This window comes from Camellia sinensis, chromosome 13, assembly GCF_055761805.1.
Source record: "Camellia sinensis isolate YWXY chromosome 13, ASM5576180v1, whole genome shotgun sequence".
Classification (NCBI taxonomy): Eukaryota; Viridiplantae; Streptophyta; class Magnoliopsida; order Ericales; family Theaceae; genus Camellia; species Camellia sinensis.
In genome coordinates, this window is record NC_138973.1 from 88,338,269 (window position 1) to 88,364,960 (window position 26,692).

General features: G+C 36.1%; 2 protein-coding genes across 4 annotated transcripts; one reads left to right on the top strand and one right to left on the bottom strand.

Moving 5' to 3' along the window:
* Window positions 1–1,010: 1,010 nt before the first annotated feature.
* LOC114276617 (diacylglycerol O-acyltransferase 1) lies at window positions 1,011–17,510 on the top strand. Of its 3 annotated transcripts, XR_003634321.2 has the most exons (17): window positions 1,011–1,753; window positions 5,534–5,614; window positions 5,851–5,924; window positions 6,091–6,166; window positions 7,369–7,436; window positions 8,451–8,574; window positions 8,681–8,779; window positions 9,534–9,635; window positions 9,727–9,863; window positions 13,302–13,383; window positions 13,505–13,525; window positions 14,398–14,460; window positions 14,663–14,710; window positions 15,519–15,581; window positions 15,680–15,733; window positions 16,534–16,740; window positions 17,206–17,510. XR_003634321.2 is itself a non-coding variant. In XM_028218402.2 (16 exons), the coding sequence occupies exons 1-16, from the start codon at window positions 1,406–1,408 to the stop codon at window positions 16,636–16,638; spliced, it is 1,545 nt and encodes a 514-aa protein (XP_028074203.1). In that variant the 5' UTR covers window positions 1,011–1,405; the 3' UTR covers window positions 16,639–16,993. The 3 variants fall into 3 exon arrangements, 2 of the variants coding, with proteins under 2 accessions (XP_028074203.1, XP_028074204.1); XM_028218402.2 differs by lacking the exon at window positions 17,206–17,510 and having other exon boundaries at window positions 16,534–16,993; XM_028218403.2 differs by lacking the exon at window positions 17,206–17,510 and having other exon boundaries at window positions 9,567–9,635; window positions 16,534–16,993.
* A 2,295-nt stretch (window positions 17,511–19,805) lies between these two features.
* Window positions 19,806–26,692, bottom strand: CKL12 (casein kinase I-like 12). Its single transcript, XM_028218404.2, has 14 exons — window positions 26,224–26,692; window positions 26,102–26,142; window positions 24,132–24,201; window positions 23,868–24,016; window positions 23,686–23,781; window positions 23,513–23,583; window positions 22,837–22,898; window positions 22,645–22,708; window positions 22,478–22,562; window positions 22,267–22,393; window positions 22,047–22,129; window positions 21,903–21,966; window positions 21,453–21,592; window positions 19,806–20,490 (listed from the first exon to the last, which is right to left on the bottom strand). The coding sequence occupies exons 1-14, from the start codon at window positions 26,297–26,299 to the stop codon at window positions 20,215–20,217; spliced, it is 1,404 nt and encodes a 467-aa protein (XP_028074205.1). The 5' UTR covers window positions 26,300–26,692; the 3' UTR covers window positions 19,806–20,214.

Consider the following 26,692-nt stretch of genomic DNA (forward strand, 5'->3'; position numbering starts at 1 on the left):
TATCTCATCAGATCAGATTTTTGTCAATCGTTTGTTTCGATAGTTATCTCATCAGATCAGATTTTTGTCAATCGTTTGTTTTTTTACTATTTATATTTTTATACAAAACTAATTTGATCACGTAATTATTGATATCCAAATAATTTAATTTTTTATAAATATATAATACTCGACGAATTTTAAATATCGATTTAAATTATCAAAACAAAATCCTTAATGAGTCTCTCACAAATTTAGGCCTTGTTTGGCATAATTTAAAAAATTTTAAAAATCAAAAAGTCATTATTTTATTTAAATCATATCATCTTATTTAAATCACATCACATCTCTATCATATTATTTTAAACCTAACCCATATTTTATAAAAAATTAAAAAATATACATATTTAAATTAGGAAAATGCCTGGTAGCTCGAAGCTACCAGGCTCGAAATGGCTCGAGAGGGAGAGGGAGAGGGAGAGGGAGAGAAAGAGAGGGAGAGGAGAAAGAGAAGCGAGGGAGAGGAAGAAGGTCGGCGGCGTCGCAGCTCCCCGCCCCGCCGTCGTCGCAGCTCCGGCCGCCGCTGCTGCTTCCTCCTCCGTCGCAGCCCAGCCTCCCCTCCTCCTCAAACCGGTTTTTATGGCCCCCTCCCCTCCCTCCTCCTCCTCCTCCCTCCTCCTCCCTTCTCTTCTTCTTCTTCTTCTTCTTCTTCGTTGTTCTGCAAAACCAGAAAAAAAAAAAAAAAAAAAAACAAAAAAAAGCAAAATCGACACCTTCTCTTCTTCTTCTTCTTCTTCTTCTTCGTTGTTCTGCAAAATCAGAAAAAAAAAACAAAAAACAAAAAAAAAGTAAAATCAACACCAAAACGATGTCATTTTAGTATCGAACCACGACATTCGAGCTACGTAGTACGATCGTTTAAATTATATCAGACCACCCTTAATAATACTCTTCCATCTGCTCACAAACTAAAGATAAGCCCCGCCTTTCAAATCAAAGAGCTCAAAAAGGAAAATAAATAAGTAGTATTTATTTATTAAAATGACATTGACAAGTTTATTCTGCCTTTGCTTTGACAGTGCAACGTCTCTGCTCTCGACATCTCTCTCTCTCTCTCTCTCTCTCCATCAACTTCCAAGCGGCTGTTTTCCCATTCTCACATCATCTCGTCTAATAGCAATCCCCCCCCCCCCCCCCCCCCTCCCCAATCTCTCTCTCTCTACATATATTCCATTCACATATCGATACATACATACATACATCTTGTAGAATTGCGCTATTCCTATTCCTATATATATAGTGTACACGAACCGCCTAATCTCTCCACAAGTACATCACCACTTCTCGAAACTTCGCTCATTTCTTCCATTTTCATAACTTCATTTCTGCGCAACTCTCTCTCTCTCTCTCTCTCTAGACTCCACCAATGACGATCCTAGACTCGCCGGAGAGCGTCGGCACCGCAACGACCACGACGTCGACCGCGGATCCCGGCACCTGCGTTCGGCGGAGACCGAGCGCCGCCACGGGAGGAGGAGGAGAAGAGGCCATTTCTGATTCGCTCTCGAAGACGAGCTCGTTGGAAACTGATAGTTTGGTTTTTGGTTCGGAAAACGATCAGAGTCAGATCGGGGACGGTGACGGCGGCGATAAGGTCGCGAATGGAGAGGACAGAGAGAAGGACAATTTGGCGAAATTCTCGTACCGGCCGTCTGCTCCGGCTCACCGCAGAATCAGGGAGAGTCCTCTCAGCTCTGACGCTATATTCAAACAGGTTTTGATATATTCATTGTTGATTGCAATTTAGTGTTCTTTTTCATTTTAGAAGCTGATTACAAATTTGAAGTTCCGTTCTCATTGTTTTAACATGTTGTAGCTTCTTATTCACCTTAAATTGATGAACGTGAGCCTGAAATAGACTAAATTTAGATGCTGTCTCGCATTCAGGTAACTGTTGAGCTGTTGTGAATTCAGATATACTTTCTTGTACAAAAGTTTGCCCCTTTTGAAGGTTTCTTTAATATAATTTCCTATTGACCGTGTATTTTGATGGTCGGTGAGCCTGTATCAGGTGCTAGCTTCGAATTTAAAACCTTTTTAAGATCAGGAGACAAGAGACTGGAATAAAGAAAAAAGAAGTTTTGTATAACTAGAATAGAAATGGAAGAATTTTGTGAATTGATGACCAGATGCCTGAAAGTGACAGAGGTGCGGTGATTGGAGAATACATTGCTTATGGGGTTCGATTGGGAAAAGTATTCCCTTAAGAATGTAAATGCATACTTAATCAAAAAGTAATCACAATTGGAGGCCCTGCATAAGGAGACTTGATCACAACTAGTGTAGAACGTGTCAAAGGGAAAGAAATTGAAAGGAAGAATTGTTGAAGATGAATGGTTGCTAGTGCTTGTATTGATTCTACTGGAGGTTTCATTGTTTTAGCTATTTGAAGTTCGAACCCCTACTTATCCAAACAAAAAAAAAAAGAAAAAAATTTGAACCTCTCTTGCAAAACAAAGATTGGTCTCCATTCTTGCTTATAATATCAGAAACTAAACAGATAGAAAGCAAAAGTTCCTTTTGTGTTTTTAAGGAAAAGTAAGAGAATTGATTTCAATGTTCATGAGTATGTTTGAAACTTGAAAAGATGTCAATTTTGCAATGGTAGATGAAATTCGATGATCCCAGGTAAGCTGGAAATATGTTAAATTTTCATTGGTGGGACCACTTGTATGCTGACATATGCTCAAATTTAGCAGATTTTAACCTGTCTGAAATGCTACTCGTGCACTAAGAACCTTCTTTTTGCAAGCATTGGCTTTCCTAGTTACTCCATGTAGAACCCAAGAGCAAGATCAGTTTATACTTTTTATCTGCAAGGGAAGTGCTGTGGCCAAGCTGTTTGTGAACATTTTTTTTGGGCATACTTGTGCTGCTAAATGAGCCGAACAATGATTCTTAGGCAGCAGTATATGTGGGTACACATGATTCTGCCCGAACAAAAAGGAAGATGGAATCATGGAAGAATGAAGGTCATACAAAGGCAACTCGGTTGACATTGAAGAGGGACAACTATGTTACATGGGATTGGATATGGTAGTTGGGTGTGGATATGTGCCTATGTGCCAGATTCTTATAGTTTCTATGCTTAAGGACTCCAGGACATGGCTAGATGTCATGTTTGCTATCATTTGTATTTTATTTTTGGTGTAAGATTGTGTTTAGAAATTAACATGGAACGTTTTATGCATAATACAGGGGTTTTATGCATTATTATATAGGAAACATAATTACCTGGTATGCATACTGGATACATGATCCATTAGATATGCTGGACATATATGATATCTCATACCCCTATCCAAGTATTGAGAGTCCAATGCTTGTGTTTTACACATTTAGAAGAGTCCATGCAACGAAGGGGGAGAACAACAAACCAGAAAGATGTGTTACAAAAAGGAAAAGCATATGGAAGATGACTGCACGGAATGGTAAAAAATTTAGAGAAGGAACCTATGGAGGGGAAATTCGCAAACAAGACTAGACTTGTGCGGAGTTCAATTTCCCAGCACTCTCCATGAGAGTGAATTCTCTTCTTGATGAAACATGAGCTTTGTAATTTGTTGTTTCTTTCTTGTGTGTATCACTATAAAGAGTATTTCGTTACTTAAAAAAACATAGAATGGTGGGTAAGTCCTTGTTATCACTAGACTGAACCATTCGTTGGGTTCTTCCAAAATTTCTTGTAACCTCCATTTGGAATGGGTCAATTGGTGGAATGTTAATAGAAGTGCAATAAGGGTTGGTGGCTATGAAAAAGGGATAGATTAAGGTATTAATATGGTTTGATAGGACTGCTTTATTTGATTGGGTCGCAAGAGTGAAGCCTGTTGGTCTGTGTAAGTGCATTGGATCCATTATTTTTGTGATAAGGCCATCTTGCTAAAATCGAAATTAACATTTGAAAACAGTTGGGAGAACAGGTTGCAATTTATAAGAGGACCAACAAATATTGACAGGAATCCAATATGGAGTGAAAGAAGTTTGGGTTGACCTTAAATGGGTTTAGATTGTTGATGGGTGATGAAATTAACCATTAAAAGTATGGGTTGTGTAAGGGTTTCAAGGATTAGACTGATTTGTACCTAGTCACCTGTCATCTTGACACGGTTGCATCCAAAATTGGTTTAACTTGTTTAGTTAGTGCCATTTTTATGGCCTAATAATGACACGTGGGAATAAATGTCTGCATAAATACCATAGGTTATGCCTATGCTTTTCTTATTTGATTTCAAAAAGTTAGTATAGATTAGGATCACGTGTATGTGAAGAAGTTGGGTTTGCTGGTTGTCAAGAGGGGATTTATTTTTGTTCATGAGTTGACATGTCAATCCCCCATGTTGTATAATAAACAAGCTGCATGTTCATCTCATGTTACGCTTTGAATAGATAGGTCTATGTAGGTTTTAGGCTTGAGTTTATTCATATGATTAATGCTAGTCTTATTTAGTTTTTATTGAATAGCTTGAACTCCATGAGACAAGAAGCTTTTGCTGCCTCTAATAGGGGCTAAAAATAAGAATTCTGGCCTAAATAATATACTTGAATAGTTAAAGAGGAAAACAACTTGATGAAATATGAAATAATAAACCTCAGAAAATGGCCTATGGGTATTGTAAAGTAGGAATAATAATTTAGCACCAAATTGGGATTGAAAAACTTTTGCAAAATGAATATTGACTTGTTTAGCCTTGCATAGCTTATTTAAGAAACCAAAGTTGTCAGTAACAAAAAAAATAAGTGCTGATTTCTTTCAGCAGTTTGCCTGTGGATGTGAGGCTGATATGATAATAGCTGTGAATGAAAATTGTTTGTTGAAATTCCATTAGTATAAGCTGCTGCTAGTATAAGTGTCATAGTTGGTGCAATCTTGTTCATATATACTCACAATTATCATGATCATTGGAATTGCTGTTCGAAAATTCAAACCACCAACTACATGATGGTCAAGATTATTACTGTTTCTTTATCTATAGTTCCTTATGTGATCAGGATTTTGTTGTATATTGTCTGTTTTCTTAGTTGCCTTATGTAAATATGTGATTGTTTTCTACATCGAATTTAAGCCATGAGACAATAAGTTTTTCTTTTTAAGAATAAAATAAAATGATAAGTAAGCCTGTTAGACTTAAAACTGTGTTTGGAAAAGCATAAGAAAAGCTTTTACCTCTCATGTAGTTTTCTCTTCTTGTTTATATTTATTAATCATTTAAAATATGTCATGTGGGTGTGGCGATATAAAATATTGACATTAAATGCTGGCAAATGCTATTGCTAGACAAGTTTCTGTTCCATCATAGAATTCAAGTGAAATAAACCAATTTGGTGTTCTATGATGCTTTTGAAGCAACATGGTGGGCTCCGCCTGCAACAGTACACGAGATGAATTTATAGCTGGAAGCTGTGTTTTCTGAATTGTTTAGCTTAACTTCTTGTTTGAATGGCTCATACTAGAACTGTGTAGTGCTAACTACTAGTTAACATCATGTGGCAGAGTCATGCTGGTCTCTTCAACCTCTGTATAGTAGTTCTTGTTGCTGTAAACAGCCGGCTTATCATTGAAAATCTGATGAAGGTTTGTCCCTCACTACTAGTATCACAATTTTCTGAATTCACATTCATTTGGACAGTTAACGCAATCTGTTGATTTTACCCATGTGTTCATTTTTGTGAACATTTTGACTGCGAGTCTCTGTGCATTTCTGGTTATGTTTATTATAGCATATGCCTAGAAGATCTCAATACACATTTCTGAAAGAAAATGTTTTAGCCCTACAATTACAGATGATGTATGTTTGTATTACTGTGCAGTATGGCTGGTTGATTAGGTCTGGTTTCTGGTTTAGTTCAAAATCATTGAGGGATTGGCCACTTCTAATGTGCTGGTAATGCTTATTAAACCTTCTCTCTCTCTCTCTCTCTATATATATATATAATAAAATTGAATTGGTTGATAACTTGGTGCATCATACTTAATTTTGATATTTATGGGAAGGATTTAATTGAACTGTGGTTTGTGGAGTGCCTTACATCTTCTGGTTTTAACTGCAGTATTACTCTCCTGCTTTTCCCACTTGCTGCTTTTGTAGTCGAGAAGTTGGTGCGACAAAAGTATATATCTGAACCAGTAAGTGATTTGAGTCCAACTCTTGTAATTGGTGTCCTATTCATCAACTATTTCGGAGATAGGCAATAGAAGACTATGTTTTGCTATTTGTTACACAGGTTTTTTTTTAAGATGCTAGTAACCTTTTCCCCTCTTTTTGTATGTGGGCTGTGCTGTGCCCCCTTGGTGCCTCTTTTAAAAAAAAATCCTCGTTTTAACAACTACTTCTATGGTTCACTGTTCTGTCATGAAATTCCTGTGAAAACAGCACATCATATTGTTGACTTGAGGTTTTCTTTATGTTTATTGTTATTATATTGATCAGTGCTTCATAGCATATTGCACATTTTGTGTCAAACTAGATCTTCGAAGTATAGGTTTGTCCCTCGGTAATGAGCAAACATCACATGTTCTGCAGGAAATCCTATGATTGAGACTGTTGGTAAATATATGAAGGCAAAATATATAATGTTGTAGTTTACAGTTGATTAGGTTATTAATATGGTAAAGTCATTATTGTACTCAAAACCAGTTTATCCTTCTGTTTACATAATGCTATCTTAATTCCCAACTATCAAAACAACTTTGGACTTTCATGATTTGACAGCAAGACATTGACAAGGAAGTTTTGGACCTACCCAACCTTAGGTATATGCATGCTTTGCAGTGGCCCATGCTGTACTGCCTCATTTACACAACTACACAACCTTTTCAGTGAGTTAGCTAATCAGATTTTTAATGAGTCTTTTCATTTGTTAATTTCTTCATTATTTTCCATTTTGTTTTGCTGTCATGTTTTCCTCATGGACTAAGACTAAAAGTATAATACTTCGCATTGGAATAGTAATTATGGAAACAACTATCAGATTTTGAATGTTGGGATAAGACATGTCTAGGAACTTTTATTTGATTTTTATTGATTACAAACTCTGAAAGCTCTCTGTTGGAAGTTATACAATTAGATAGCCAATCCTTTCATTATCCTGAAATGTACACGATATTTCACTAAGTTTTTCATTAATGCATTTGTTTTGTAGCTTTTCTCATTATTATGGCAGGCTGACTTGTAGTGATAGAACATCCTCGGCACTGACTACTTTGCATAAATGCACACAGTTTCTTTGGTTGTTACTTGTAAACTTACCATAATGACTGGAGACAATGCATTGATGTTTTAAGCCCTTGAACTCTAGAGTTGTTCACTTCTAATCAAAATATTGCAGGTGGTTGTCAGCCTTCACATATTAATAACGACAGCTACAGTTTTGTTTCCAGTTTTTGTGATCCTCAGGTTAGTTGTCACTTACTTTCTTGTAAATTTTCATTTGGTATTTTGTTTTATTTCTAGCATCAAAATACAAAAGCAAACAATATTTAGCAATTTGCTGCATTAAACTTTGATCGAGGCAGTGTAATTGGGTCGATGCTATTCTTTGTCTTTCATCACTGTCACCCAAGAGTGTTTGTCAGTAAATTCTAGTTGAACTCTGTTATTTGTTTGACTTGAATAGATGAGTAGTGATATGCAAACCGAAATTTTGTATGTAAAATTAATACAAAATTATGTGGCAAGTCTTGATTGTATCATTTTAAACAAAAGACTCATCAAAGTGACATATTTTCCAAAATGCTACCACATCATTCTTGTTAAAAATTCTGTAAGGATATCATTTTCCTCAAAAGATTGCATGATTTATGTAATTAAATGCAAGAATGAGCATTCCTTCCTAATTTGCAAACAATCAATATATAACAGAATTTTGATAGAAGCTTTAACTGTGAGCTTTGCTTGATTTAATGGCTTCATGCAAGCCCTTTTGGTTAATGGCCCTGTTTGGTAGAGCTTATTTCCAGCTTATTTCAGCTTTTAGTTTAATTTAAGCTATTTTGATGTGTTTGGTTCAGCTTAATAATACAGCTTATAGCTTTTTGTAAGTCAAAAATCAACTTATTCGTTGAGTGGGGGAGGAGAAGCTTAATTTATAAGTCAAAAATCAGCTTATGTTCATAGTTATAAGCTATAAGCTGTTAGGCTATAAGTTATAATCACTTTCCCACAGCTCTACCAAACAGGGCCAATGTCTTGGCATCTCAGGTGGATTGATGGTTTTTGGTACAAATCTTGGGCATAGATTGTTGGGCTTTTATTGTCCAATAGATCGGTGATGTGCTAGGGGAGTGCAACAAAGAATGAGAAATTAGAAATAATAAAAAATATATTTTGTTTGTAGCAAGCGAGAAAACTGGCAAATTACTTCATGTGATGCCATTGAAGAGTTCATGGCTGTGGTTTGAAATCCTGCAGGTATGATTCTGCTGTTCTATCTGGCGTCACATTAATGCTCTTTGCATGCGTTGTGTGGCTGAAGTTGGTATCCTATGCACATACAAATTATGACATGAGAGCGCTTGCTAAATCACATGATAAGGTAAGAACCGGGATCTTTTTCTTTTAAGGAACAGCAAAAGTTGGCAGTGAAACACTGATGAAGGGAAATGATCTTTCTTGTGTGGCAATTTTTGTTGTGATGTTAGGGGGAGGCCTCGTCTGTTTCTTCAAATCTTAACTACTCTTATGATGTTAGCTTCAAAAGTTTGGTTTACTTCATGGTGGCTCCCACCTTATGTTACCAGGTAAACACACTCAAACTGTTCACAAATAGACCCAGGAAATTTTTGTCCGTAATTTATGATTGTATAATGTATAAATACTTTCACTCATAAAGGTTGTTTACCTGATATACTTTGTTCAGGTTTTGTGTGAGAGATATCTTTGTTTATAATTTTCTGTGGGGAAAAAATAAACGTTGTTTTTTGAGTTGGATAACCTGGAAGTTCAACTGATATGCTTTGGAAGCCATACCACAGTTGCAATGACTATAGCTCCTCTGTCCCAATTACCTCACTAAAGCAAAGCCTTGTGGCTGCCATTTAACAGCCCCACCTCCCACCATCATGTGTTCACCACAGCCAGCTCAACTTTCTCCTCTCCACCCCTATCTCCTCCTTTTGCTACTTGCTACCCCTCTGCTCCCTTGACTGCTCCTATAAGTGCTGGACTCTCACCTTTCTTGGACAAATTTGGTTTTGCTTTACAATTGCTTCTGTGATGTCAACTATTCTCTCGCTCTCTCTGTTGGTGCTTCCCCCCCCTCATTTTTTTGTTGTTTTTCTAATGTTATCCTCAGGCTTTTCTCTGCCAGATTGCAATTTTAGTCATGCGTGGGGAAACTGTATTATTTTTCAAGTACCTAGCGTAGGTTATCAGATAATTAATTAATGTGGATTTATTGAAATCAACTGGGTAACCTGCTGTGCTTCTGCGTCAATTATTTCCTATCCATGGCATTTGCTCTTTTGTCTTCATATTAAGGGATTTTGTTTGTAGACGAGTTATCCCCGCACTGCATGCATTCGACAGGGTTGGGTGGTCCGTCAAGTCATCAAGTTGGTTATATTTTCAGGACTCATGCTATTTATCATAGAGCAGGTAAATTTCTTTCTATATTCAAGCTTAGCTCTCCAAGTTTATTGTTTTCTTTTGTTTGGAAAACTGACATTTAGTTTATACCATCATGCAGTACATCAATCCAATCGTTACGAATTCACAACATCCTCTAAAAGGAAACCTTTTATATGCTGTAGAGAGGGTATTGAAGCTTTCAGTTCCAAATTTATATGTGTGGCTCTGCATGTTCTACTGCTTTTTTCATCTCTGGTATGTCCTCTCTTCGTGGTTCAGTTAAATACTGTTTTCCTAAGGAGCACAGACACTTCTAAGGTGACGCATCCGTGTCGGATGTTGACACTCTTTGGATTCTTCCCGACACGTGTCCGACACTCTTCAAAACGTGTCCTATTTTTTAACTTTTTTATAGACCCGGACACTTGGAGTACACAAGTATTTATTGCTTAAACACACATGTCTATCAATTAGACACAAGTAAAATTAATTATGAGTTTGAACAAAACAACTTGAGATACAATAATAAAACAAAAATCACATAAATTTATAGAAATTAGTGTCACATTGCATTTTTTACTATCTTTGAATGATATATTCATATATATAATATATAATAAATATATAAAATTATATATTTCATGCATGTCCCTCACGTGTCTTGTTTTGTATTTTTTGAAAATTGGCGTGTCGGTGTGTCTGTGTCGTATCCACATCGTGTCGCGTGTCCGTGTCCATGCTTCTTAGCTGTTTTCTTATAGGAGTAATGTGAAAATTGTCTGAGGAATAGGATCATGAATTCTTGTGACTCATTTTGCTGTTCGCAAATTGTACTGTGTCCATAATTTTAAGTTTATTGTTATGAAGGTTCATTAAATAAATTTAAACTAAATATGTGGATTCAATTTTGCTACATACAAAAATGAAATTGAGGAATATGTCAAGATTGATCATTAAGAAATATCAGATATGAGCCATTTTCTTTAATTATCAGAGAGAGACCAATACAATGAAAAAGATAAAAATAAATAAATAAATGCATTCCTGGGAAGTTGGTGGTGGCAACTCAGGGAAACAATATGAGAGATGCTGGATTTGTGCAAAAACATTCTTCTATAATTTTTTGATACCAAATTTATGCTATTGTTTCCGAAAATTTAGCACTATTTGAGGATTTGGGGTTGTGGTTTACATTAGATTAGTTTACTTGTTAATATCATTTGTAGGAAATGTTTTGGGGACAGAATTTGAGGGTTATGAATAATTTAAAAAATGCTCAGTTCAAAATAGCAAATTGGCATTGTTTGGAATAGTAGTGTGATGAGGATAGGAAGATGATGAAGGAGAGGTAGCAAAAGAGAATAAGAAGGTAAAACACCAAATCAGCTTTGTTTCATAGACTAATAGTGTCACGGTCTCTTCCTCCTTTGCTTCGGATTTTCCATATCTATATAGGGTGACTCGGTCTCATAATTGTTTTGTTGCTTCCATGGCTTGTTCTTTTTTGGCCCCGATCTCTTGGAATTTCAATTTTTCTAGAAACCTCAATGATAGAGAGGCTGCACAACTAACATCTTTGTTGTCAAGACTTGATCACTTTTCTCTGTCTCCTCGTGTGGAAGATAAGAGAGTTTGGACTCTTCATTCATAGGGTATCTTTTCGTGCAAGTCTTTTTTCGACAAAATCATTGATATTCCTCATGTCCCTCACTTTCCTTTTTGTAATAGAATCTGGAAAGCTTGTGTGCCTCTTAAAGTGAAGGTGTTCATGTGGTCCTTGGTTCATGGAGGCATTTTGACAAATGATGCATTGCAAAAAAGGAGACCTAATTGTTTTCCAAGTCCTCAATGGTTTATTATGTGTTGTGAGGATAGTGAATCTGTGGATCATCTATTTTTGCATTGTCAAGTTGCTTTGAGCTTGTGGTGCAGGTTGTTTCTTTTGAAGAATGTTTTGTGGGTGGCACCAAGAGGTAGTGTGCAAATGTTGCTAATTGATTTCTGTGGTGTGGGAGGGTCAAAGAGGACTAAAGTGTTATGATTTTGTGCCGTCTTTGCAACCTTTTGGGTGTTATGGTTGGAGAGGAATGCATGGGTTTTGAAGATAAATCTAGAGATGCGGATTTTCTGTGGGATAAAGTTTGTCACTTAGCTTTCTTTTAGGTCTCGATGAGTCCCCATTTTAAGGGAGTTCCACTGTTTTTGTTAGCTAGAGATTGGGTGTCGGTGTATCCCATGTAGGAGTTTGTTTTTGAATGAAGTGTTTGTGATGTCTGTGTATTTTCCTTTCTTTGTTTCTCTTATTTGTAGAGGATGCCTTATCCTCGTCTCTCTTTTTGATTATCAATAAAAATTTTGTTGTTGATCGGGAAAAAAAAAAAAAAATACTGTCACGAGGATAGGAAGATAGACGGATGCAGAAGAGAGCCAGGTAGATGAGAAAGAGGAACAAGAAGGAAATCAATTAGGTAATCAATAGTGATGTAGGACAATAAGAAAGAAAGAGAATATAGGAGAAGACCTTAGGCTTCAGCACCTACAGAGTTTGGCTTTAGCACCAAATGTAGCAAGGGTCACCTTATCAGCACCTAAGGAGTTTGGCTTCAGCAGCAAATGTAGCAAAATCAAAATGACTTTTTTCCCAAGTCTTCTAAAACCTATTACACACAGGCTTATTCATAGGAATTCTAAATAAACCCTAAATAAAATGAAACACTACACTAATTGAATCCTGATGGAATATTAAAACCTAACAAATAGAAATATAAGATAATACCAAAAATGTAATAAATGCTAATCTTCAATTCATCTTTTTTGTCCCCAATCAAATAGAACTTCTATTGTGGTTCTCTTTTGTTGAAAGGAGAAGAGCAGTAATGTGAACGTTTTGCGTGCTAATACAAGTGCCAGGGCTACTTTTCCGTTGATATGTATTTATCATGGTATAAATGCTTAGATGGCAATGGCAATTAATGTAGGCTATCAAAATGATTGCTACCAGAGGTACCAAGTCTATATTCATGGGACAAATTCAATCAAGTACAAAGAATAGCCATATAAAACTATCGTGTCCATTGTTGATGTGTCATGAATCTGAATGTGTAGATCAACATGGCTTGGTCATGTATTATGCAAACTTAAAATTACACATTGAAAAGCTAGATGACATAAATGGAAGGTATTTAAAATATTAAGAGTAGACCTAAGATGATGTGGACTGAGGTGATTAGTAGAGATTTTTTGGCATATTCTGAGCAGAAAAATAAAGTAGGGAGAAAAAAGAATTGTTTCCAAAAGGTTGATCATGGCCCTAGATTGAGCAGAAACTTGAAACATCCTCATCTTTCCACACAATAAAGTTGGAAGAAGGCTTGGTTGAGTTCACTTTTTCACTTTCATGCATTGTAGTTTTGTAGTAAATAGATTTAAAAATTGGTGCACATGCTGTTTCCTTTTCCACTGAAATCTTTGTTTGGAGTTGATTTTCAAATTAATTAGAATGACGGCTCTTGATGAAGTTGAACAGAAAAAATGCATTACTATATGAAAATTTGTTTGTTTAGTTGAGTTGATGAAGTCACACTCTGTTACAAAATTTGCTTCTTAAATGCAAGATAATCTCAGAACTTTCTGTGTCATTCTCTTTTCTTGACAAAACTCTGGTTGTACTTGCATGCATTGTTAAAACTATAGGTTAAACATACTTGCTGAGCTTCTCTGTTTTGGTGATCGTGAATTCTACAAAGATTGGTGGAATGCACAAACAGTGGAGGAGGTAGATCTTATATTGTTTGACATGTTGAAGGTTTTTATGTTTCCAATCATCTGTTGCTCAATTAACTTGTAGACTGACTCTGTTTGTTGAATGAACTTTGTGGCGTGGCTTCTGACATCAGTATTGGAGAATGTGGAATATGGTTTGTTCCTCCACCCAAATTTATTTTTTACGCGACTTTCTGTTTCATATTGATTAATCTTGCAGCCTTGTCATTATTTATGTACTTTCCTATTCTTGTATAGCGTTTCTTTTGTTCAGCTGGGCAAGTTTCAAAATATAGTTTTTGGAAAATGCTTAAGACCTCTAAAACATCAATCAACCCTAAATTTACCCCAATTGACGTGGATTGTTGTATGTTAGTTGTTGATTTGTTTAGAAATCAACCAACTAGGACCCAACCACTGGCCACGTCAGTGATTGCACGTCATTTGTTGTCATTCTGTCTAGGTTTTCTTTGATTCTTAAAGCAAGAGAAATTGGAGAGGGATTGATTCAGAAATTATAACAAGGTGTTGAAAAACTATTATGTTTTCTGGTATCTGATAAATTAAAATCCAGAAACAATGGATGCCAGGAGGCTGCAGTAGTCAGTTGTTTTTTATTCTGTTACATTTGCAAGTGTGTTTGCCCTTGGTTGCACTGGGATTCTGTTATGGAATGAGATCAATGACTGACGAAACCAACTGAATCCACTCGTGACATGATCGAAATATAATGTTACACCAATTAACCTGCTATAATAAACTACAAAATATAGTAAAGGAACTCAATATATGTAGCCCTTTAAACTGTTTTACTGAAGAAAGTGGTCATCGACTGTTAATATATTGACCTCTTGGTTTGCACTTTCCATTATTTGTGTAAATCTAGTTGAATATTCCATTTATTTGTTCAGTTGTGTATGAATTTATGATAGTAGTTGGAGAAACCAAATCCATACTTCTAGAACATAGGAACAAAAGTGGTTTGTTGTCAAGTGTATTACTGATTGGAAATTGTTACTGATTACAGCCTGTTCATAAGTGGATGGTCCGCCATATTTATTTTCCTTGCTTAAGGAATGGAATACCTAAGGTAATTGACCTACCTTCTCAAATTTCTAGCTGAGCTTACTCAATTATTTTGTCATTTGTTCCCTTCTTGTTTGTTTGCCCTGAGGGGTCACTCACTAGTCTTTTTCAACCAAGCATGTGTTTGTGAGAGTGTACTCAATATTTGTGCCTAACTTTGTGGTTTTATAAAATTTTCACTTACATTTTGTTCTCTGTCAATTTAGGGGGTTGCGGTATTGATTGCCTTCCTTGTATCTGCTGTTTTCCATGAGGTAAAATGCTCTCTTGTTATTTATTTATTTGTATCATTAACAAAACTCGTATTTTGCAATTAAAAGATGCCTGATGTTTAGGCAATCTAGGTGTGCTGTTTTAGACTGATGCATCACATATTAACTGAATAAAATGGACCTCAGTGAACCCATTGTACATACATTTCATTAGCTTAGCTATCAGTTGATCATACGGTGCCTACTTTTCAAAGACATCACATTGCTGGTGGTCACGACAGAGTTGAATTGTATGAAGTTCAATACGAACATTGTCAAAATCATTTGTCTTAAAAAATATGGTTACTGAATTAGACCTTGACAGGATGGTCAGTGGCAATACTTTTTGTTCGGTTTTTGCCAATCAAGGTGTAATGACGACCATAAAGGAGCATTCTGTACTAAAACTAATATGGTAAAGAAGAATTGTGAGCTCAACTATTACTGGTGGTGGCACTTTAGTGACCTAGGATTGAGTAGTGCTGTAATCTGAGGCATTATGATTTATGCTAGAAAGTAATAGTAGTTAATAAATATGAAATCTAGCCGTGTCTTGGTTCTCCTGGACATGAGAATTAGATGAGTCCAACACTTACCCGACACCCATACCTAAGTTCATGTAACATATTGCTTCCAAGGAAGACCTGATAATATTGAAGAAGCCAAAGAGTGAATTCCTTTTTAGTTGTTATTCCTAACTTATATCCTTTGATGATTTTAGCTATTCCACCTTTAAACCTTCTGTATTTTGTATTTTCAATGACATTGATGACTTGGTGTTTACATGTAAATTTGTTTAACCTTTTTGTAGCTATGCATTGCTGTTCCCTGCCACATATTCAAATTTTGGGCCTTTATTGGAATTATGTTTCAGGTAACATGATTTGGTATGTTTTGATAATTGCACCACACACACACACATAGATCCTTTACTCAAGAGTTTTATCGGAATGTTTTTGTTTCTTGTATCAGGTTCCCTTGGTCATGATCACAAGTTATCTGCAGAACAAGTTCAGGAATTCTATGGTACGTGCTTCTCTCAAGAATTAAATATATTGTCACTCTAAAATCAATTTCAAAGAAGAACACTTTCAGTTTAAAGTAGTATGATTGTATACCAGTTTGAGAAATTAAAGCTGTATTTGGATCTTGGATTTGTGGTGGAATTCGTAGACAGTAAGAAATAGGAAGGAGAAAGTGGAAAAATAAAATAAAAACAGGCATCATCACATTTCCTTTCTGTTAACACCCCCCCAATAAATGTCTCCACAAATTCAAAATCTAAATATATTTATGGTTGGGAAGGTGGCGGGGCCATTAGGAATGGCGAAACTAATGAAAATTGGAGATAATATGGAATATTACAAATAATGATTTATAATTGATGAGATTTAAAAGGTTTAAGATGAGAAGTAAATTAGTGAAAATGAATGTTAAATGTAATATTTTAGGATTCTAATATTATTATATTTAGGAAATATAATCGATTTGGTGGTGTAGAAATTCAGGGGTGGGGGAAAAATTGCCATTCCTACTTTGGTGTAGGTCTGTCAATGAGAAAGACAAATTACTCCTAATAATCCAATCTGAATCCGATCCAAAAAATTGGAATCTGTCGGGCAGTAATTGGATCCTTATTAACTTTACTTTTGCATCATAGACCATGAAAAATCATTCTAGTAGTCCTAGGTAGTTGAAGTCATTGGTAACCAGAGTTACTTTCATCTAAATTGCTGTTTCTTGGTCTTTTTCTTCTTCTTCTACTTTTTCTTTTTCTTTTTCTTTTTCTTTTTTTTTGTTTTTTATTTTATTTTTTGTTTTTTCAGGTTGGCAATATGATATTCTGGTGCTTTTTCAGCATTCTGGGTCAACCCATGTGCGTTCTACTCTACTACCACGACTTGATGAATAGAATAGAGAAAACACAGTGAAACATCTCCCTCTTGAAACAAATGTATATCATCACACCATGGCCCGAGAGAGCATTCCGAAACTCAAAAGTTGCCCAATCCTGCTGCATTGTCTGTCCCTCAGTAAGTTCCATCTTTGAAACTGCAGCATTACAATGGGTTTGTACAACGTGAAATTCCAATCATTCAGTGTGTTCTGAGGCGTTCTATTGCTACCCATAATTTATTTTCCTTACGCCATTCTTATTGAATTCACAATTTGGGCAATTTTGTTGAACTGATGAACTACCAGAGTTAGATCATGATTGAATCCTAGTTTAATATTGGTGGGAAATTGTATATTTGCTCATATTAAGCTTGTGCCTATTGCTGCTTCTATTGGCCATTCCTTTTTTGCATATATCAACCGTTACATTGATTGTTTTCCTCCTCATGATTTAACGATTAAGAACAGTTTTAATAAAATAAAATAAAAAATTGTGCCACTGTTACCGTGCATACAAGGTTGGCAGTGTATCCAAGAAATTTTGGCCTTTTTTTGGATGATATTCCAACCTGTGATTATAAAGATATATTTTCATTCAACAGTTATAGCTAGAGGAGCTCGAGTAAGCGCAGGACCTAAAGGAGGGACAGAAGGCAGTGAACTCCCAAGGAGCTCCCCCCACAGACAGTCAGTAATAACCGTAATTACTCTGTTGTTCCAATAGGGTGGTTGTGAAATTTCCAAACATGCTTTCGATGACTGTAACATGCCGCATGAACTCTTCTATTTGTTTCAAAGTACTAGGGAAGGAAGAAATGATATCTGAACTTTCTTTTAAAAAAAACTGGAAAATGTTACCATCATTTTCATGTCATGAATTTTGATATAATAGTTTACCCTTTTTGAATCTTGGAAGGAATCATTGACATATACAATTTTACTTTTGCACTTTCTTATTACATTTTCATCTTCAATTTGGTTTGATGAAGTAAACCAAGAACCAAATCATTTTATAAAATTTGAATAAAACCAAATGTAGTTAAGTTTAGTTTGAAATAGGGTTCTTACAATATGATCATAAAATATTGCTCTAACTTGCTCAAACATCAACCCACTATAACATCATTTTACAAACAAGAATGGCTTAGATGATGATTAGAACTAATTCTATCACTCCACAAATACAGGCTTGCAAGAGCAAATGGTCAACCATTTACGTAAAAATTGAGCGCATGCCTATGAACGGATAGGGTTTGGATCAAATTTGACAAAATCCGATCCGATCTGATTTCTTGTTAACTCGAATCCGAAATCAACTTTTTCAAAGCCTCTTTTATGTAATCCGAATCTGAATCCAATTTCTACGGATGCCCGATTTGCAAATCCGATTCGTTGAAAACAAACCAAGATGGGATGGGATGGGAAGAGGAACAAATATAAAATTTAAACAAAAAGGGCAAAAAGAACAGAGCATAGGTAACACGAACCCAGATGGATCATGCAATGTAGTGCACTCCAGATCTGAGTTTGTTGTTGATTGTTGAAAATCAGTCTTGCATGGTTGGAGGAGCTAGAGAAGAAGCCTTGGCAGCACTGCATAAAAGGCTTCGATAGTTAACTTACCTAGTCACTCATTGACAACTTTTTACTCATTACATGGAGAACATTTTTTGATTCAACTAAATATCTTTTATCAGCTGTGATTCAGGGCCCGAAAACAGGGGGCTCGAATGCCCCGTATTTCCATTTAAGGTAAAAAAAAAAAAAAAAAAAAAAAAAGGAAAAAGAAAGTAAAAAAAAAAACAGTTTTCAAAAATGGAAATTAGGGGTATTAGGGGCAACTTTTTTAGGGCCACCAATCATTTTCCATCTTTTATATATAGGCATTTCTCTATCTGGTTTTTTTGACTGGAAGCAATTGAGTCCTGATCTCAGCATTAACATCCCTTTTACTCATTACATGGAGAAAATTTTTTGATAGTTATAGTTGGCTTCTTCCGCAGAAGAGTAAGAGAAGAGATTAGGCAGATTCAGAGCTGCTTCTACATCGCCGTCAATTTACGTTGCATTGGCTCGACGATGGAATTGGTGGTGGTCTAAGACTGAAATCAGAGTGTGTTCATAATTCTAGGGTTAGTATGTCAGGCAAAAATTATAATTGAATAGGATGCATGATTGGACCAGATCAAATTTATCCAAATCTGTTCCATTTAAAATAGGATGGTGAGTCAGATTCAGTTTTAATTGGGCAGTCAGATTTGGATTTAAATAACCAAATCAGACGTTTCAAATCAAATTCGGGCAAAACCAAAATCAGGTGAATCAGATTCAGATTTAATTGGGCAGTCAGATTCGGATTTAAATAATTGAATCGGATGTTATGTTTCGAATTAAATTTGGGAAAATCCCAATCCACTGACAGGCCTACTTGAGCATTTACGGTTAATAACAAATTATATATAAACATATATAACTAAATGATCCAGTTTACTTCCAAATTGAAACAGTAATTATAAAACCACAAACTGAACCCTAAAATATAATTAGCACGTTTTATAAATCAAGACCGAATTGTGCTTCAAGAGAACCAAATCAAACCATTTGGTTTGGTTTAGATTGAACCAGTTTGTGATTTTTTTAATTTTTTGCTCAACCCTAGTTCCAAGTTCCGAGTAAATTTGATAAACAAAACAAGGTCCCCAATAATCATAAATCCCAATCCATTTGCATGCCCTACCTAGAGAGAATGGAGGCTTTTCCATTAGGACCAGTCCACTGAATTTTGAGCCTATGCTTTGCAACAGACAAAAATAACCATATTTCCAACAGTTTATCGACACCAGAAATATATAGTAGCCAGCAACCACAGGCACTCAGAGACCAAGATCAAAATCAGGAAATAATCCTACATACTAAGAAATAAAAGACCGGTCTTTGAATTTGAATTAAGGGCTGAATATATGCGAGGAAATCCTAGGAAAACCAATATTACATAATAATTGGAAAACAATTTACATTTTACGACTAATAACAAGAGGCAAATTAGACCTCAGCTCTCTATCAATGAAAGATCAACACAAATTCAAAATAACACAGGTGAGTACTCTTGACACTATTACAGTAGTAGCATAAGCATGTCCTCCAAGAGCCTACTAGTAGTATTTAGCCACACTGTAAAACTTACCAAATGCTAAAAACCCAATTTCCGTGTCAAATAGTTCATGCTTGTCATCAACACACGGGAAACAAACAAAAGTAGAACGGGAAAACATTTACAACGGAAAATTTACAGTTCCACAAGCTTAAAACCAGTAATCCCCAACACTAAGAACATGCATAGATCATTAGGGGGATAGGGGGGTAAATCAGAGTAAGGGAGTCGAGCAAATATGACAGCCCACATAGATAAAAAAGGCCTTACCTTGATGGGTTCAGTTGAATTGCTGCTGCTGCTTTCGGATTCTCTCTTCATTTTATTGACTACAAGTCCACAAGAGTGTCGTTGATCTCAACATAGGTGGTCAACTTCAAGAATCTAATAAATCCTATCTGATGTCTAGCACACAGAGTATGTAGATTTACAAGAATGCAAAAAAGAAAACAGTGAATATCTAATAATGAACCCGCTCTTCATCATCGAAATGCAGAGTCTCAATACCCTTGAGAGTGGACTCATAGTTCTTCATGCCAGAGGTGTTCCTCCCGGATGATGGGCGCTTGGGGTCTGAGGATCCACCAACTGAGGAACTTCTTTGCCCGCTTGAAATTTTGGTGCGAGAGCGAACTTGATCAGACTCGTTCCCCATGACAACTCCGTCACGGCTACTAGAGACAGCAGCTCGCCTTAATGATCCGCTTGACCGTCCTAAAAAAAAGGAGCTTGACAACTGCAAGATGAATTGGACATTGAAGTTCAGATATTGTTGCTTAGGCTAAATTGAACTGCAACATAACCATCATAATATTGCATTCAAGACACATAATGCATTGTTTAGGCTGTTTTTGGATGTAGGATTTGAGTAGAGATTAGTGGGGGCGCAAGAAAAAGTGAACAAAATGTGAATGAAATATAAATTAAATTTTCTCCATTTCACACCCACATTTTCCTTTCCCTCCACAAATCCCTATGCCAATCTTAAATCCAAATATAGCCTAAGGCTGTGTTTGGATTGTGGATTTGGATAGAAATTTGGAGAGGGAAAGGAAAAAAAGCAGGTGAAATGTAGCTATATTTCATTCACATTCACACCTTTTCCCTTTCCCTTTCTAAATCCAAACACAGCCTAAAGAATGGGAAACGGGAAAGAGGAAACAAAGGATCTGACAGAAAACGTAAAATTAAAATCAGCAAGAAATGTTATGCTACAAAAAAAAAGTTTATAACTTGTGGATATAGCGAAGCAGTGATCGTGCCACCAAAATTCAAATCTTTGGGACAATCCACGAATAAGTACTTTCATCGAGATCACATGCTCTCAAACGAACCGTTCAGCCTATTTACAAAGCTTAATTGAACCTTGAAATATCCGAGGAAAAAACGTGTATCTCAAACTAGCAAATTCTTAAACCAAATTAAACAATTATGCAAGAGAAGTTCAATATGAGCAAACCATGCTATTTATCAACCCAAAAAAAAAAACACATGCAATCACATCAATTTATACTATCGACGGGGATCATCTTGCAAAAGGTCAATTTTCTAACCGCTTGTATGCACCTAGCACCAGCCCCAATTTGTCATAACGAATCCAAGGCAAATGAGAGAAGTCTTCCACAAAAGCCATTATTATGCAATGAAACAAAATCAGCGAACTACTAGAATCATATAAATATGATTCGAACAGCTTACCATAGCTTCTTTGCTCGTTGAATCATTTGCAACTGGACCCTTCTGCTTGGATGAAGTTCCTGAATTTATTACTGGTCCAGAAAATCTTGTACGTGATGGTTCCACTCCGGACAAACCGGTTACTCTCCCTTCTTCCTCACCTGCAGTAAGTAATATAACCTAAGGAATAAGTAAAAAAGAACCTAATCTTCTCTATTGTATGGGCAATATTTTACAAAACCAATCTAAAGGGGTTTGTGAAAAAAGGACATAATAACAAAACCAAAACAAAAGATGAAGGGATTGAGGGTAGATAAGTCATTGAAAGGATCCAAAACGGAAGATTAACAAGTCTGAAAAGCATGTCAGCAAGGTGGGCTAAAGAGGGAACTCTACTCATTAAACCACCCCAATAGTATCAAACAAGACTAATGTTTATCTTTTCTTCCAAGACGCAGTGCAGGAAATTACCCGATTGTCGATCAGCATTCACAACAGGAGGTGGCAGTCCAGAGCTTGTTCCAGCACCAGTAGCCTAACAGAAGCAATCTTCATATAAATACAGATACCAGCAACAAACAACAGAGAGGCAATTTATTCTGTCATGTCACTTACAAGAGCCCGGGAAGGCGGAGTGGCAATCTGCGATTGCTGATACTTCAAAATGGTCCAATCAAAAACATAATCGAACTGGAAGCCTGCAACAGTATTAACAGGCATAATGGCAAGATGAAACATGAACGATATTATCAGTTCTTAAGATGGAAACAACAGATAGTATAAACAATCAATCTCTCAAGCTGTGCTGCCTATCACAAAGAAAATCTACACAAACCTTCACGAATAAAAAGGTCACGGAATATTCTCTTCAAATAAGAATAATCTGGCTTGTCATCAAAACGCAAAGACCGACAGTAGTGGAAGTATGATGCAAACTCTGTTGGATAACCCCGGCACAAAGCCTAAGAAGGAAGTGTATTAGTCATGATTTAGATATTAAAATAAGAGTAGACATCCGAGTGCTGTGTTACAAACAAGTTACCTACCTCAATAGATGTGGAAACCTTTCTTTCACTAATTTTTTCGTACTTCTGTTTCTTAGTTCCTGCTTTCAGTCCCTGCCAAGGAAGACTACACATACAAAGGGATGTCAAAATACACTATCAATAGAGAGTGCAAGGAAAAAAGAGAGGGAATGTAGAAAAAAAATCACCTTCCTCTTAGAAAGTACATGAGGACATATCCAAGAGATTCTAAATCATCCCTCCTGCTTTGTTCTTTGCAGCTCAAAAACAATCCAACAGAGCAAAGTCAATTTTTTTATGACAAAACTGACGTTCAATGGGTAAAAATGTGCATGCAAGTGAACCACCCTACCAACAAGACAACAATAGAGAACACTTACCAATGCCGAGGTGAGTGTTCATACTTGCGTATCTTGCAGTTCCAGTCAAATTTTTGTTCTCTCTGCATTGTTCACAATCATATATGATGAAGATCTCCGTAAAGCCAAAAGGTGAAAGAAGAATTTAAAGAATTCAAAGATGCTAAACGAGATCGGTGGTAAATTCCTGAACTAATGAACAACAAAAAGGGACACAGCAAGGGAATAAGAGACTATCATGCTGATAAATTGTGGGAGTTCATCACATGGCATCATCACAACCACCATGATCACAGACACTTCTAAGGTGTTGTGGCCATGCCAGACACCAACGCTTGTCAAACACTCTACGACACGTTATGCATGCATCCATACCTGTCTTGTTACGTTTTTTTTTAGAAAACAAAAAACAAATTATCTAGATTGGCAAACAAAAACTTATTTGATATCAATTCAAAATCATGAAATGCCACAGTTCCTGAAGTAAAACTGAATAAAAAAGGGTGCCTGGAATATAGATGCTTAAAGGTCCCCCAAAAAAATCCTATGTAAACAATTTAGAAAGTGACCCTACATCAACCAAAGAGTATCTGAAAAAGAACAGAGCTAACGTGTAGTGTGTTTATGTGTTCATGAGAGCACAGATGGCAGTCAGGTCAGGATCCATTAAATAATCAACTAATCAAAATCATCTCACCTGTAAGGAATGTGTTGGTGGGTCGTAGTGTCTCTATATTTTTTAGCCAGACCGAAGTCAATGATGTAGACCTAAAAAAAAGAGACATGGAAGACCTAATAAACACATATATTGGGAGGGGGAGGGGGGGGGGGAATTTAACCAGCACGAAGATCGAAATTTTGACAGGGAACCTGGGTTGCACGCCTTGCCAAGCCCATAAGAAAATTGTCTGGCTTGATATCCCGATGTAAAAAGGATTTAGAATGGACAGACTCAACTCGATTGATCTGCAATAAATACCAGATTACAAGTGTTGACAAACTTAGAATTATCTAAATGCAATAATAGTATGCATTAAATCAAATGCAGTTACCATTTGATCTGCAAGCATAAGAACAGTCTTTAAAGAAAGCTTCCTACTGCAAAAATTGAACAAATCTTCAAGACTGGGTCCAAGCAAATCCATCACTAGAACATTGTAGTCTCCCTCCACTCCAAACCATCTCACATTTGGAATTCCAGCTGTAATATTTCAGAAGTGTTATGACCAGAAAAGAGTATCAAATCTATGAGCAAAAGAGCTCATAACAGATCAACTGTCCCACTAAAATAATAAATTAATAAAAACAGTCATTACTTCCTCCCTGTAGAATTCTGTATAACTTTGATTCGTAAAGCAACTGAGGATGTTTTGTCTTCACATTTTCCTGATGATTTGAAACAGTATTAGCAGCTTATCAACCATAGAAGGTTAAAAACCAAACCAGTACAGCAGAGAATCAAGCATGAACTTAAGACAAGATATGCAAGGATAGGCATCTCAAAGAGACTGGCTAGTGGCTAATTTTATAGGCAGCAAAAGTTTGGGGCATTGTATCAATTCCTTGCAATATAAAATCCATCCACATAAAGTGCATCACTCTTATGTGTAATTTGGCAGTGATTTCAGCCCAGATGCAGTGTTGTCATTGCCAATTAAACCACAAAAAAGAGTATGTCTAGACCCATCCCCATCACTTGCTTCTTATCAGGTTCAAAATCCATATACATTTTGATGGACCTACTTGGAAATCCATGCAATTATAGTTTTTTTTTTTTTATAAGTAGAAATCTATGCAATTGTACATTAACTCAGTTACATTGAACATGGATTTGTCTAATTCATATAATGGGTGTGAGCTGGGTATGTTACATGCTGTACAACGTCACAAGATGAAGGTAAATATCACATTGTTGCAATGTGCTGAGGTGCTTCCTAATACAAAATTGATTTTCTTTGAGCAAGTAGGTGATCAATGAAACATACTACTATTAAATTGAACAAACAACAACTTTACGGAACTTATTGTATTGTTGTTGATAATATATGAAACATGTAAGTTTAATAACCCAAAGAAATTAAACTATTGATTGGTCAAGGCACTCCACTTAGATGTTCTCTAGTAAAACTTTATCATACTTAGAAATCTACAAAGAAAATAGGGAAAATAAAAAATTAAAATACCAAGTTTGGTGGTGTGCAACAAGCGTGCAAGTACGAAAAAGAAATAGACACAGATATGACAAGGTGAACAATAAATTCTGGGGGAAAAAAAAAAAAAAAAAGAAAGAAGAAGCATTTGAAGCCTTGTTACTTGCTAAGTTAATATCCCAAACAGCAATATCTTATTCCTAATATACTGAAATGCAGCACCTTGATGTTCAATACATGGTGGATGCTTGTCAAGTTAAGAAACTTTTTTCAAACTATTAATATCCTTTGGAAATCTCAAACACATTCCACATGTACACAAGGAGCACATGTCTGTAATATAGATAGGAGTCCTTTGTACAAGTGTCCAGCCATTTTAAGTTAGTAGAGTATTGGAATATGTATTCCAAAATGCAAATTGTTGAAACTAGCATTCCCAGAAAACATTTAAAGCAGTGTATTAGATTGGAGAAAGTCAGAAAGATAAATACAACAAATATCCATGTGATAAGTGTGCAAACAAATAGCTACCACAAGATACCAAACATGGTCTATCTGTAAAGATAGTCCTTTTCAAACAATTACAAAAGAACTCTCCCCACTTTTTTGTCTCTTTTGTTCACAAGATCAATACCTCTACAGCATAAACCAGACTGTGTACTATCATCACCAATGATGGTTTCTTTGAACCAAATAACAGACTACTCCCTATTCCCAATCAAGAATCCCCCTCATAGAAAACCAAAAACTTCGAAAGATTAATCATACTGTACTGAACACAATTATAAACAATAACATTACGGCAATACTACAAACTCAAAAAAATCTGCATTTCAAGGTAAAGACGGGATTTTTTAACATTCTATATCCACGAAGGATCTACAGTAAATTCCACAAACACATTGTACTAAACACTAGTGTAATCCAGTCTTCAGATGGTTAAAAATAAACTTGTACTTCAGTTACATTACACTAATTTGCTGCAAATATAAATCAGATACACCGGCAGTTACAAATTTCAGAAATTTCACCTGTTCAAAACCACACATAAATCAACTTTTCACATCAGAACAACTTCAACACAAACATATACACACAATCTTACAAAGCAATACATGAACAAGTAGAGCACTCACAAGCTTAATTGCAACCTCTTCATTAGTCTGAATATTAGTACCTACAAAACAAAGCCCCAATCATCGTCAATTCACACTACAACCACAAAAAAAAAAGGTCAGAGTAGAGAGAGTGAACAGACCGAGATAGATCTCTCCGAAGGATCCACTGCCGATTTTGCGACCGAGGCGAAACTTGTTGCCAACACGAGGCTCCATGGAAGCCAAACCCTAGCTTCAAATTCAAGCAACCAAGACCGAATTGAGCGATGAGCGAGCTCTAGAATTGTGGAGATCTAGGGGATTAGGTCACAGAGAGTGAGAAGAGAGAGAAGAGGAAGGAGAGCTTTGTCATGGTGGAGTCTTTCTGTGTGTGTGTGGGTGTGTCTCTCTCTCTCTCTCTCTCTCTGGAAATACATACATATACATAGAGAGAGAGAGTTTCTATCTCTATTCTATGTATCTACTACTGGGACACACACTCTTCTTCTTCTACTTCTTGGTGAAGTATATATTTTGATCCAAAAGAAAGGAGGTAGAAAAAGGTGGAGTTGGGAGATTATTACAATACAACAACAACTGGACACAATAGTGCGTATCGTTTGGCCTTTT

Bases quoted from the DNA above. Each gene is read 5' to 3' on its own strand.
- LOC114276617 (XM_028218402.2), top strand. From the start codon at position 1,406: ATGACGATCCTAGACTCGCCGGAGAGCGTCGGCACCGCAACGACCACG. The intron at 8,780-9,533 runs GTAAACACACTC...TTTTGTTTGTAG, and splicing joins CTCCCACCTTATGTTACCAG to ACGAGTTATCCCCGCACTGC. The intron at 13,526-14,397 runs GTTTGTTCCTCC...TACTGATTACAG, and splicing joins ATTGGAGAATGTGGAATATG to CCTGTTCATAAGTGGATGGT.
- CKL12 (XM_028218404.2), bottom strand. From the start codon at position 26,299: ATGGAGCCTCGTGTTGGCAACAAGTTTCGCCTCGGTCGCAAAATCGGC. The intron at 26,143-26,223 runs GTCTGTTCACTC...TTTGTTTTGTAG, and splicing joins CTTCGGAGAGATCTATCTCG to GTACTAATATTCAGACTAAT. The intron at 21,967-22,046 runs GTAAGTGACATG...TGCTTCTGTTAG, and splicing joins CTCCGCCTTCCCGGGCTCTT to GCTACTGGTGCTGGAACAAG.